Source organism: Phoxinus phoxinus (genome assembly GCF_949152265.1).
Source record: "Phoxinus phoxinus genome assembly, chromosome: 9".
NCBI lineage: Eukaryota > Metazoa > Chordata > Actinopteri > Cypriniformes > Leuciscidae > Phoxinus > Phoxinus phoxinus.
The window spans coordinates 3,167,739-3,181,395 of NC_136884.1; the positions used below are offsets into that span (position 1 = coordinate 3,167,739).

Below are 13,657 nucleotides of genomic sequence, written 5' to 3' on the forward strand. Positions count from 1 at the left end.
GTACAGTATAAACATGCTTAGTACAGTATAAACATGCTTAGTACAGTATAAACATGCTTTAGTACAGTATAAACATGCTTTAGTGCAGTATAAACATGCTTTAGTACAGTATAAACATGCTTTAGTACAGTATGAACATGCCTTAGTACAGTATAAACATGCTTTAGTACAGTATAAACATGCTTTAGTACAGTATAAACATGCTTTAGTACAGTATAAACATGCTTTAGTACAGTATGAACATGCTTTAGTACAGTATGAACATGCTTTAGTACAGTATGAACATGCTTTAGTACAGTATAAACATGCTTTAGTGCAGTATAAACATGCTTTAGTACAGTATAAACATGCTTTAGTACAGTATAAACATGCTTTAGTGCAGTATAAACATGCTTTAGTGCAGTATAAAACCTTTGAGTTTGATGAAAGGCTCGTGATAGATGGATGTATATCTTCGCCGTATGAGATTTGACAGTTCATAATGTGATCAGGTTAGATGTGTGTCTGCATCCGGAGATGCCGATGGCTTGATTCTGTTTTCACCAGCAATGAGAAGGAGGCGTGAGTGTGTTTTAGATATTCAGATACAATATCCTTCATTAACCATTCTCTCTGATCCGATCTGAGTCAGTCTCAAAAATATAGAAGCATGCAATGATTCAGTCATTCATTAAGTGAATCTGACAAAGGCTTATTAATATGTTTTAAGAACAAGTCATATTTCTAATTATATTTTGCATACATGTATGTACTTTTGCATTTCGCATTATTTTCATTAAATTTAGCTTAAGCACATCAAGCACAATTTTCATTTCCGTAATGCGTACAAATCTCTTTCTTAATACTATGATGGGAAATATATTATTTAAATGGAAAAGTATTTATGAGAGTTTTATAGTATTGTCATCTAATTTATGCTGATTTAAATAAATAATGTAATTGAGAATGAAAAAAAAGCTTAATTTTGCAGAAAGAATGCAGGAAAATATCAGTGTTTTTCCTTTCCTATATATATATATATGTGGAATGCAAAAAAAAAATTGTCCTTATGCAAAATATATAAAATAAAAAACTATCCATCCATCCCTTTATCCATCCATCCATCCCTTTATCCATCCATGTATCCATCCGTCCATTATTCATTCATCCATCCATCCATCCCTGTATCCATCAATCCATCCATCCATCCCTGTATCCATTCATCCCTGTATCCATCCATCCATCCCTTTATCCATCCATCCATCCCTTTATCCATCCATGTATCCATCCGTCCATTATTCATTCATCCATCCATCCATCCCTGTATCCATCAATCCATCCATCCATCCCTGCATCCATTCATCCCTGTATCCATCCATCCCTGTATCCATCCATCCCTGTATCCATTCATCCCTGTATCCATCCATCCCTGTATCCATCCATCCCTGTATCCATTCATCCCTGTATCCATCCATCCCTGTATCCATTCATCCCTGTATCCATTCATCCCTGTATCCATCCATCCCTGTATCCATCCATCCCTGTATCCATTCATCCCTGTATCCATCCATCCCTGTATCCATCAATCCATCCATCCCTGTATCCATCCATCCATCCCTTTATCTTCCCTGTATCCATCCATCCATCATCCCTGTATCCATCCATCCACACCTTTATCCATCCATCCCTGTTTTTGTCAGATTTGCCACATACATCATGAAGTCAGATCAGAAAGAAACTGAAAAGAAAAAGAAAGCGGTTCAGATCTAGTGACGTAACAGCTCTTTTTCTCCACTGATTGTCAGTGCCGTGCAAGAATCTGAGACGGGGCTCTTTCTCTCTCTCTCTCTCTCTCTCTCACTCACAGACGCTCTAGAGCGAGCGAGAGAGAGAGGGAGAGAGAGAGGGGGAGGGCGGGCTGCAGTGAGTAACACTGAGAGAGAGAGCCTGTGTGTTTTCAGAGTGCAGTTGGTCAGCTGTAGTACTAGCAGCAGTGGAGTATGTCTGAGCGTGCGTGCGTGTGTTTGTGGTGACTGCCGAATTACCACAGCAGCCCCTCAGCCTCGTCCTCCTCAGGGTGAGGCCGTCCTACGCCCGCCCTCATGATGAAGCAAGAAGGGATTCTGGGCCGCCGCCGGTTCTCCACCTGTGGAGGAACCATCTCAGGCCGCCCGCCCCATCCAGACGGACGCAAACTCATTCGCAACGCCTCGTTTGGGGGGTACAACGAGCTTTCTGTCTGCTTGCCAGGTGGGTCTCATCAACATCCTGGTGTGAATCAGGAAACTTTCACATGTTTTATTTCTCTGGTAGTTTCGATCACGTTCCTCTGCATTAGTGCCAGGATTGGTTACAGTGTGAACCATGAGTGTAGCCAAAGTTTTATAGTTTTGGCAACTTGCCGTCGACTGAATGTGTGCGTTTGACTCTTGACTGCCCTCCAAATGAAAGTGCATCTATTAACTGTGACAGCACGTTAGCATCTGTTACTCATTGCATCGCTATCCTTCAAGTGTGTGACGCACCATGTCTCTTTCAACCTTCAATAACACCTCCTGCTAGTTAATGCACATTTTTCAGTAGTCAATGCTGTATATCGACATTGTAACGATTTACGTTCCACTTAATGACTTTACTCTTATTTCAATTATTAACTCACCAATATGCCAAACAAAAATGTTACCAAATTTTTCACTGGTTTTGTTTGATATATTGTTGGGTAAATTATTATTTACTCATTTAAAGAATAATAAAGTGGAGCCAAAATTTAATTTATATATTGTAATGATTTAAGTCTCACAATTAAGTTTATTAAATGTTTATTTATTTAATGTTTATTCCCAGTTTCCGTGAAGAACTTGTCCGACTGATTCAACCAGTCTGATAAATTTGAGACTTGCCTTTATTTATATTATTTTACTACTGCATTCTGTCTAAATTGACTGAAGATGAATGTCCAAGAGCTAAATCATTCAGTTCCAGTGTTATTTTTATTTATTATTAAACCAAACTGGTCTTTATTATTAAAGAGCCAGCTCTCAGTTGCCAACCGTAGTTCTCAGAAACGCATTAGGGTTGGAATAGCATAAAAAAAGGACTGTTTGTCATCTTCTTAAGGTCAGTAAATCGAGCTGTTCAGCAGAACGCAGATGTTTGTGCCGCAGATATTGAGTAGTTTCAGCTCTCATAGTGAGTTTGACTCGTGTCAGTGTGGCCTCCGCTCCATTTATCCCTCATGATTATGACTTTAAGAAGAGAGGGATGCATTAAATGCTCTTATTTACGCACACAGGCCGCTCGCTGTGCTCTTGATGCTGGCAGATGCCAGTCTTCATTTGCTTCAGAGATGGTGTTTTTATTTTAATACTCACATTTGTACGCTTACCCGGCATTTTCATTATTGATAGCCTTTTTTAGCGTTTTAATGGAGTCCATTGAGCAGAGATTAGCTAATGGATCCAGAGTGTATTGCATTTGCACAAATCTTGTCTGCGCGTCTCGTTCACCTGTGTGAAAATAGCAGAGTTCGCTTAAAGGGTAATGGCTTTGATTTAATACTGAATCACTCAAATCCGGATTGATGGATCATTATAGTGGATAAAGATGCAGAGCTCAGCAGTGGCTGCCCACTTTTTTTTCATGAGTATTTTTTGTGTATTCATTTTCTTATTAATTTTCTCTCTATAAGCATAACTAAACTGGCCGGCTCAGACATTAATCACATTTCTTTCAAAGTAAAATGTATTTGCAGAATGATTGAACTTCTCAACCCAGAAGGATTTATGGGTTTTATTGTGTTAGTAAAATCTGCACACGAAAAATTTATAATTTATGTATTTAAATTGCATGTAAAATTTCCATCCAGTTGGATTGCACAGTTTAAGATAACAAGCTAATGTGCTTGTAAATTGATTGGATGGTGAAAAGTGTCATTGGTGATCAGCTGACAATGAAAGTAGGTTAAGAGGTGAAGCAAGTGATTATATGTTGATGAAAGGTTACAAAATTTGAATAACATTTTGATATTTGACCTTTTCCTAGCCTACATAACCCTTGAACTCACAACAAACACAATTTTAATGAAGGTGAATTAATTACACAGAAGAAGCTTATGTAATTTCTAAACATGAGAGCGCTTGGTTTGTCTTTAAAGGTTTTTGCTTTATCACCTTTATCATTTTGAATAGCATTTTTTTCTTCCGGAACAAGTTGAGCTTTATTATCCCACAGATACATTTTTCACCCCTCCGCTCCGAACGAGAGAAATGAATCTCGCTCCGAGGATCATCTGCACTTTACTGTATGAGGTGGCAGATTAGCACAGATGTGTGATTATTCATAGATGGCGTGCACAAAAACACAGGTGTGTTTCCCCGTCTTGGCACCTGTGTGCTGACCGGATGACTCGCAATAACACTCATTATGCTGTGTTGTTGTTGCGTTATACTTATATATAAAATTATGTATGGCACGTTGCTTATATGTGACCCTGGATCACAAAACCAGTCATAAGTCGCACGGGTATGGGTCAGAATTATTGATTTTTCTTTTATGCCAATAATCATTAGGATATTAAGTAAAGATCATGTTCCATGAAGATATTTTGTAAATTTCCTATCGTAAATATATAAAACATTTATTTTTGTGAGTGAATGCAGCACAATCGTGAACATAAATGCACAACTTTAAAGGAGATTTTCTCAATGTTTCGATTTTTTTGCACCTTCAGATTCCAGATTTTCAAATAGCTTGGCCAAATATTCTCCTATCAAACCACACATCAATGGAAAGCTTATTTATTCAGCTTTCAGATTATGTATACATCTCAATTTCAAAATTGTGACCCATGTGACTGGTTTTGTGGTCCAGGGTCACATATTAAGTGTTATACGGAATAGTGTGTCTCTGTTTCTAGACGATGCTCTCTGCCCTTCAGATGGACTGAGCCTCCGTGAGGCCGGTCGGGGTGGAATTACACCCTCCGCTGGTTTGCCGTAGTCAAGGACGCTGCAGGACTGTGGAAATATCAGACACGTCTCCGTCTCACAGCAGAGAAACACAAATACACAAGTAGACCATTAATGCATAATGCTTATTAGGGCCATAAATGCCCTTTTACATCAAAGTCTTGATTTTGTTTGTGGGCTCTGCTAGAATAGGTTTTCAGGCTTGCATGTTCAAAAACAACTTATTTTTTAACATATTTGACATTGTTGCAGACATAGATATATAGAAACCACATTCGACCGCTACACACACGCTGATGCATCTAAAATCTTGGAACGATCAACATTTTAGATGCTGTCATCATTCACAGTAAATATCAATTAATTTTTCAAGATGCCACAAGCCTTTGGTTGTAAAAACCACCAAGATTTAAAGCACCCTATAGAAACAGCCGCTAATGAGGTATCTATGTGAATATATATATATATATATGGTTGCAGCGCCTTTCTTCCCTGTCTGTCAGTAACGCTCTGTTTAGTTCCTGTCTTTATGAAGCTCCTATTTCCGGAAAGCATAATGTGCTCTGATTGGTCGGCTGGAGCAGTGTGTTGTGATTGGTCATGTTTTGGAAATGTCACGTGAGTTTCAACACACTACTAACTATCTTAACCAGGCCCCGCCCCTTTATTTAGCATATGCCTTGGGGCGGGAATTATTTAAATGAGGAATATTGTGACGTGTTCGTTCCCGGAAGAAAACTCAAGACTACAATAGAGGCGTTTCAGGGAGTTCAGAAACACTGACACTGATATAGAGAATAACTTTGTAACTTTGCAGACCCTTAAACATCAACATTACACAATAAACACTTAAGTTGAACATGTTAAAAAACATAATAGGTCTTTTTAATGCATTTAAACAATCATGCATGTCATTCAAGCTTCATGTTGGGGTTCATTTTGTGTACATTTCTCAAATAAAGAGTCGTTTAGCCGACAACAGTCACTGTTTTGTTCCTGTGTCTTGCAGTGTTTTTTGCCTGTGCTCTCTGCATGTCTGACTGTAGGCACGCGTGTTGAATGTTTGATTAGCAGGTGAGCCTGCAGTGCTGTCTGACAAGAATCTATCAGTGTGGTTTTTTTTGTCCACGGCAATATTAAGCTTTACATTTATTTGCTGTGTATATCTTGCTCCCTCTCTCTCTGGCTCAGCTCTGGCTAATGATCAGAGCTGTCTGTGAGCTCCTGCTTTATGTGTGGATTATTACTCACTCCGCGTCATGGCTTATTAAACAAAGACACACACAGATGTCGTCTCCCTCTCCTCGTGGAGTGAGCTGTCATCTTCCTGTGTTCCTGTAGCTCAGTGGGAAATGTCTGTGTTATCCCAAACAATATTTACAGATGAACTCGACTCGCTCTGGGAATGTTAAAATGCGTTCTGCAACCTCAGTTTAATATGCAGAGAAAACTGTAAAACATGCTGTATATAAGAATAATGTAAGACATATGTGACCCTGGACCACAAAACCAGTCACATGGGTCAATTTTTTTAATAAATAAGCTTTCCATTGATGTATATATACAACTATTTGAACATCTGGAATCTGAGGGTGCAAAAAAATCGAAACATTGAGAAAATCTCCTTTAAAGTTGTGCATTTATGTTCACGATTGTGCTGCATTCACTCACAAAAATACATGTTTTATATATTTACGGTAGGAAATTCACAAAATATCTTCATGGAACATGATCTTAATATCCTAATGATTTTTGGCATAAAAGAAAAATCGATAACTCTGACCCACACAATGTATTGTTGGCTATTGCTACAAATATACCCGTGCGTCATGTGACTGGTTTTGTGATCCAGGGTCACATATAAAGGTGTGTGTGTGTTTTCATTAATTAATTAATTTTTATTTATTTGACAGGGACAATGCAAACAAACATAGTGTCAAGACAAAGCTTGTCACTGAAGTGCTGCATATAAAGTTTATAGCAAATGCTAATTTTCAACTCCTGTTCCTGGTTGGGCTTTTATACACAATAGAATTTACATACTACACTATTTCAATTTAAAATATATATATATAAATTGGGCCTTTATACACAATAGAATTTACATACTACACCACTTAAATGAAAAAAAAATAATAATAATGTTTTTACATGAACATGATATATAAACATGCATATCATATACCATTATGGATCATGTGAAATCTGATCCGTGTGTGTGTATTAGGGATGTTCCCGAAGCCTTTATCTGAAGTGGAAAAGGCACACAAAATGAATAACTCAGTCTAAGGAGCCTCTGAAAAGGACATGGTTAGGCTTGCTGCGGTTACATTACAGTACATCAGATTTCACATGTAGATAGTAAGAGAAGATGAGTGACAGGATGATGTCGGAGGATTTTGTGCGCATTCGATTCGTTCACACAGCTGATTCATTCATGAATAAAGTAAACGGCTCTCTTTATGAATGGGCCATTGAATCATTGGCTCACCCGATTGATTCGCTCAAAGCACTGATCGAAACACCGCTGTGTGTCACTCGGTGTAACCAATAACACAATATTAACTTCTTGTTTATTGTTTATTGAACTGTTGCATGAAATCAATATCACATTTGCACTCGTGCTATTCGGGACATCTACAGAACTGTGTGTGATATTGCTTAACTAGCCTATATCATATGATATAAATAAAAGACAAAAACTCATACAGGGGCATCTTGAATTTTTATGGGCATTTTAACTGCGTTCTCTAATATATATATACACGTCATAATATTGAGCTGTCAATATTATTGTTTTTGTTATCAAAAAATATTACAATAATGATTCAATATAATTAGACTACAACAAAACATTTGAATGTTTTAGAATTATCATTATTGCTGTCATTTTTATTAAATATTGATAATGCAAGTTGTTAGGGGGGGGGGGGGGTTGTGTCTGAAAGGAAAAATAAAACATTATTTTTCGGTTCTGCATATATAACAAATAATCTGTTTGGTTGTTAAAAATAATTTTGTTCGCTCTCGTAGACTCCCATTCTAACTAAGTGCGTTTCTGCATTTAAATGTAATATAATTTTTATCTAAACTGATAGCACACATGAATTTAAAGGTCATTTATGCTTATTGTTGATGTGATTGTTGAAGGACAGACTTGAGGTTATAGACTAGATATCAGAGAGAGAGAGAGTGTGTGTGTGTGTGTGTGTGCGTGCGTGTGCGTCACATGTTGTATTCAATACTTAATTTCCCAGCTGTCCCATCAGCATATTGAGCACAAGAGGAACTATTACATCTGATCTGAGAGCTGCTCATCCTTAGACCTCCATTATTCACAATGTTACTCCTGCCCACTTTAATCAATAGTCAAGTCAAATCAACCTTTATTTTTATAGCACATTTAAAAACAACAGAGGTTGACCCAAAGTGCTTTACAAATCAAGCAAGAATAAAATAAACATTTTTAAAAACAACACTATTCTATCAGCTTCAAAAAACACATTTCATAATCTATTCAAAAGCTAAAGAAAACATATGTTTTTAAAGAAGATCTTAAAAATGGCTAGTCATGAATAGGATATCAGTGAGAAGAAGACAGGAAAAGATGGCATGGGAACAGGATCAGGAAGTGACGTCGTCAGATTGTGAAGTAAATCTGAGCCTGTTAAATGAAAAGCGTGGTTAATGCAGATTTATGCGGCAGCAGAATAGATAACTAATACGCTAACAGACGAGTTATGCTGATGCTCTCATCAGGTTGAGGACATGTGGGTTTTTCTGCGTATGATTATCATGTTTAAGAGCTCTTGGAGTGCAGTGTTTTCAGAGATGAGCACAACGCTTGCCCCGGCAATCGACAATAGAGACAAAAGACCCGTTTAACCTGATCGATGGGTCGTCATTTACATCTATTGCGGTTCGGTCGGGCCAAAAACATCAGGAGTGCATCTTTGCTCCTGGTCATTTGGATACAAAAGCTTGAAAATGGTCCCGTTCTGTCAGTAAAATGCCAAGTTTTCTTTATTAAAGCATCTTATGCGACTCCTATAGCATGAAAGAGTTGTTGCTTTGAGATAATCTAAGTGCTTAAGTTGATAAAAATTAACTACTTAGGTAGCAGATACAATTTTCAATTGACAATTTTCTCAGAAATTGCTTGTATATTTCACAATTAACTTCAAATAAATGTCAAGTGTCATGATGATTTGATTTGACTATAATTGTATTTTCTTGTAAAACATACCATTTTGTTTTATTTACAACTTAAAAAAGTTTTGTTTTTTGGTCACACTTTAGTTTAGGGTCCAAATCTCACTATTAACTATGATATGAACTATGGTATTGGGAAGGATTAAGGGATATTGAATGTGGGAATGCAGAATAAGGCATAATAATAATTAATAGCTCTTTGAAATGTGGCCGACCCAGTCTTACTGTGGCAATAGAAAACTGTTTATTAAGCTTCCCTATGAGATCTTCAATCATAACTTGAATTAACTTGCCATCTTTTTTTTATTACACTCCCAGCCAAAAGCCAAATCAAGATAATGACTCTGTCAAGGAGAGATGTTATTTAAATTGACAGTTGTGCTATTCACGCCTAAGAAACAAACTAGTCTTGACAGAGTGACATTGACAGATCGTCCTCGGCCTTATCTAATGAAACTGTTTTAGTTTTTTGCTTTTGATGTGTGTTATTCATCCTCAGGGCCGTAGATATAGGATACGTCCATCACTATCAAAACACACCAGTGTTAATTAATATCGTTAACTAAAATGATATATATATATATCAGGTGATGTTTAGGAGCCGTTTGTGTTGTTCAGAGATCAGATGAAGTAGCATGTGTGTAATCTGTCGAAGCAAATGTGTGTGTTCAGGTAATTCCCTACGTATTGGGAACAAAATGGATAGTAATACCAGAAATTTTTAATCTTATGGGGACATTTTTTTGTCCCCATGAGGAAAACGGCTTATAAATCATACTAGATGTTTTTTGAAAATGGAAAAATGCAGTCTTTTTTTAGTCTTTAGTGGTACATTTATTATTATAAATATCATTGTCTATGTAAGACCCCATAAAACGTGTGTGTGTGTGTGTGTGTGTGTGTGTGTGTGTGTGTGTGTGTGTGTGTGTGTGTGTGTGTGTGTGTGTGTGTGTGTGTGTGTGTGTGTGTGTGTGTGTGTGTGTGTGTGTGTGTGTGTGTGTGTGTGTGTGTGTGTGTGTGTGTGTGTGTGTGTGTGTGTGTTGTGAATCTCTGACTCACGGCATTCAGAGGTGTTGATACAGCCGTCACAGAGATATTTTCTCAGGGTCGTGGGACTGAAATAATCTCATATTTTGCTCTAATGGAAAGATGTGCAGGTCTGGGATCAGATTGTATACCTTGGTGAACATTTAACATTGACCAATGCAGGTTTTTCGACCAGTGTTGATGAGAAATGTCTCTTTTTACAAAAGTATAAACTGCACTTGTTGTTTATTAGCAACACGTAACCTATCTCAAGTTAATCATTAGGCTTAAGGTCGTATCAAGGATAGTGAAATATCACCGGTGTTGCTACCATGAGAATCATACATGTATATTTGTTTGTATATAGATTAAGACAAGTCATGTTATACAATAAAAAAAAAAGTTATAATAATTTATAATATTAATCTAATTTTCTAAGATAATATGTGTCTATATTAGGGCTGTAAACGATTAATCAAATCCAAAATAAAAGTTTGTGTTCACATAATATATGTGTGTGTATTGTGTATAATTATTTTGTATATATAAATAGTAAATACACACACATGCATGTATATATTTAAGAAATTTTTTTTATTTATATATAAAATTGTTCTATTTATATATAATATAAATAATATATATGCAGTATATAAATGCAAATATTTCTCAAATATATACATGCATGTGTGTGTGTATTTATATATACAAAATAATTATACACAATACACTCATATTATGTAAACAAACTTTTATTTTGAATTCGATTAATCGCGATTAATCGTTTACAGCCCTAATATAGACACATATTATCTTAGAAAATTAGATTAATATTATCCATTTTTTATTGTATAACATGACTTGTGATATATTTGGTGATACATTTCACACAGGTTAAGGAAAGAAAGGGGTGGGGTGGGGGGGGGGGGGGGGGGACAAGAACAAACACAAAACACAGTGCAAAGAGGTTCCCAAGCCTTTCAGTATTTAATATTTGTATATGCCCAGTAATCTAATTGGCTAAATATCAGCCTAGCTGGTCGAGTTGAATTACAATGTCTTGTGTTTTGCAGGTTTTGAACGTGGCAAAGAAGAAATCCTGCCTCTGAAAGAAGACTCCTCACACTCCATATCCAAGAGCAAGGTAAACTCACACTCAGACAGGCTCTTGTTTATTCTCCCTACCCATGATCCTCTGAGGGCTGGAATCGGATCAATGTGGGTCGGCTGGTCCTCTAGCAATCTTCAGTCCTTGTTTATTAATTATACATAGTCAAGAGCATCTCAGAGGTGACAGGACTGCAGTTGGGGGTGTGTGTATTGATTAGCAGCGCATCAGAAATAACCCTCGAGAAGATGCTGTTAACATCCAACACACTCGGTAATATGAGCAAATTGCATCAGAGGTTTTGGATGTCACGTCCAGACAGACCATTGATACATGCACTCGCAATCCCTAATAAATCCTAAGTCACAGATCCCGTCAAACACGAGAGCCGGATTGCAGTCCAGAAGAGCGTGAGAGTTAGCAGATATCTTTCAAACCCGTTCAAAGGCATATTTAAGCTCTGTTCACGTAAAGATATTTCTCCTAATCGGCTTTTAAAGGCTTCAGTGTGAAATAAAAAATTAAGTTTTGACCCTCCTGTCAGGTGATCTGAGTAAATGTCCAGACTTGAAGTGCGTCTTACTAATCATGAAACTGTATTTCACATTATTTCTTTCTATTAAGGCGAGACACTACAGGTGAATAGGGTAAAAATGTTAACTTAAAGATATCACCATGAAACTTTACCAGTTGATTATTCACATGAATAGGAGAAAAAAAATGTATTGCAAGTTTTCTGTAATTTTATGTTTAAATATGCTAATCAGGCTATATCTAATTAAATATGCATATCATTTGCATATATTTTGAAGTGACGAATCTGACCATTGGAAAAAAAGGTTCAAAATTATTTTTTTGCATTTTGTTGAAATATTCAATGAAAAGACATTACCAGAGGGGATTAAGAATATCTCCTTTTGTTACCCTGTAAATCAGAAAATACTGCCACTAGCCTTAAAAAAATTATTTCTGCCCTATTTTTAGGCATAAAATGTCATATAAATCAGGCCAAGAATGATATATCAACAAATCCCTGGACAAACCTTCACAATATAGTTAGAAAGAAGACATGCTATTGAAACATGTTATATACTTCTGAAAGAAGACATGTTATTGAAGACAAATAGCCCAAAATCTCAAAATTGACCAGTGAAAACAAACCAATGTTTTTGCCTACCGTGTCTCGCCTTAAAAAAATACACTTTATATACTTTTTTTTTAGCTGTTTTTCCTTTTTATTTTTCCAAAAACATAAAACATTTATATTATATTAAGTATATGTGTTATTTTAGTGTCATTGAGATACTGTCATATTTTTTGTTTATATTATAAATATTTTTTTATATTTTTATTGGTGCTGCACCCATGCGACTTAACTTTATTCTTAAATGACAACGATTCACCTTATGAAATTAGCGTGATGCTTCAAATAAAGATTACATCTTTACACCAGTAGGTGGCGACTGTTAACAAATCTGTTTGTTATTAAATCGTTCATTTGAGAGATTCGTTCAAAAACACTGATTCATTCAGTCTTTATGAGTGAGTCATTGAATCATTCATTCAAACTTTTTTATTTATAAAAAACAATAATAAAATGAATTCGATATTTTTTAAACAGACTGCAGCAATAAACATTTTGTCAGAAGCGCTAGTAAATTACAAGTTATTTTCTTTAGTTGTCTATTCAGAATCGTGGGAGAATCTCTATTTTAAACCAAAAAAACATGATTTTTAAATATTTTTTTTTTTCATATAGTTTATATAGAGTTATATAGAGTTATTTAAAATACTTAAAAAATGGCTATTTGCCAATGTAACATTTCGTTTGGTTTTATTTCATGTAATGATTATTTTATTTCTAGTAATGAATATTTTTTTTATGGTTTTGGTTTTAGTTAATAAAGTTAGTAAATATGTGTGCATGTATAATGAATTATGACATTTATTTAGGCCAAGCTAAAGTGCAACGCTCAAAATATCATGATGTACAGCATGCTGTGCTAATTACTAAACTCTGTGTTGGTTTCACAGTCGGAAACCAAGCTCTATAATGGCTCAGACAAGGACGTATCGGCGTCTGGAAACAAACTTACAAAGAAGGAGTCTCTCAAGGTACAGCCACACTCGTTAATGGCTCGTTAATTTTTCTTGCATTGAATAGTTATGTTTATGCATTGTTATGAGTACTGATGAGCAATAATTATGACTGTGATGCTTGTTCAGGTGCAGAAGAAGAACTACAGGGAAGAGAAGAAACGCGCCACTAAAGAACTGCTCAGCACCATCACTGATCCGTCTGTCATCGTCATGGCCGACTGGCTCAAGGTGTGTCAATGGGTTTATTCTTATAGGCCTTTTTCAT

The 13,657-nt window shown here is 36.1% G+C and overlaps 1 protein-coding gene across 6 annotated transcripts in view; it reads left to right on the plus strand.

Moving 5' to 3' along the window:
* The window catches only part of osbpl8 (oxysterol binding protein-like 8), a 79,640-nt gene that overhangs the window by 47,708 nt on the left and 18,275 nt on the right, over positions 1-13,657 (plus strand). For 5 of the 6 annotated variants that reach the window (XM_079622092.1, XM_079622094.1, XM_079622093.1 and 2 more), the window contains 3 exons: positions 11,258-11,328; positions 13,327-13,407; positions 13,519-13,620. In XM_079622092.1, coding sequence (XP_079478218.1) covers positions 11,258-11,328; positions 13,327-13,407; positions 13,519-13,620 — 254 coding nt within the window. Of the gene's footprint in view, positions 1-2,029; positions 2,230-11,257; positions 11,329-13,326; positions 13,408-13,518; positions 13,621-13,657 lie in introns of all 6 variants that reach the window. The other variant, XM_079622097.1, reaches the window with a different exon arrangement.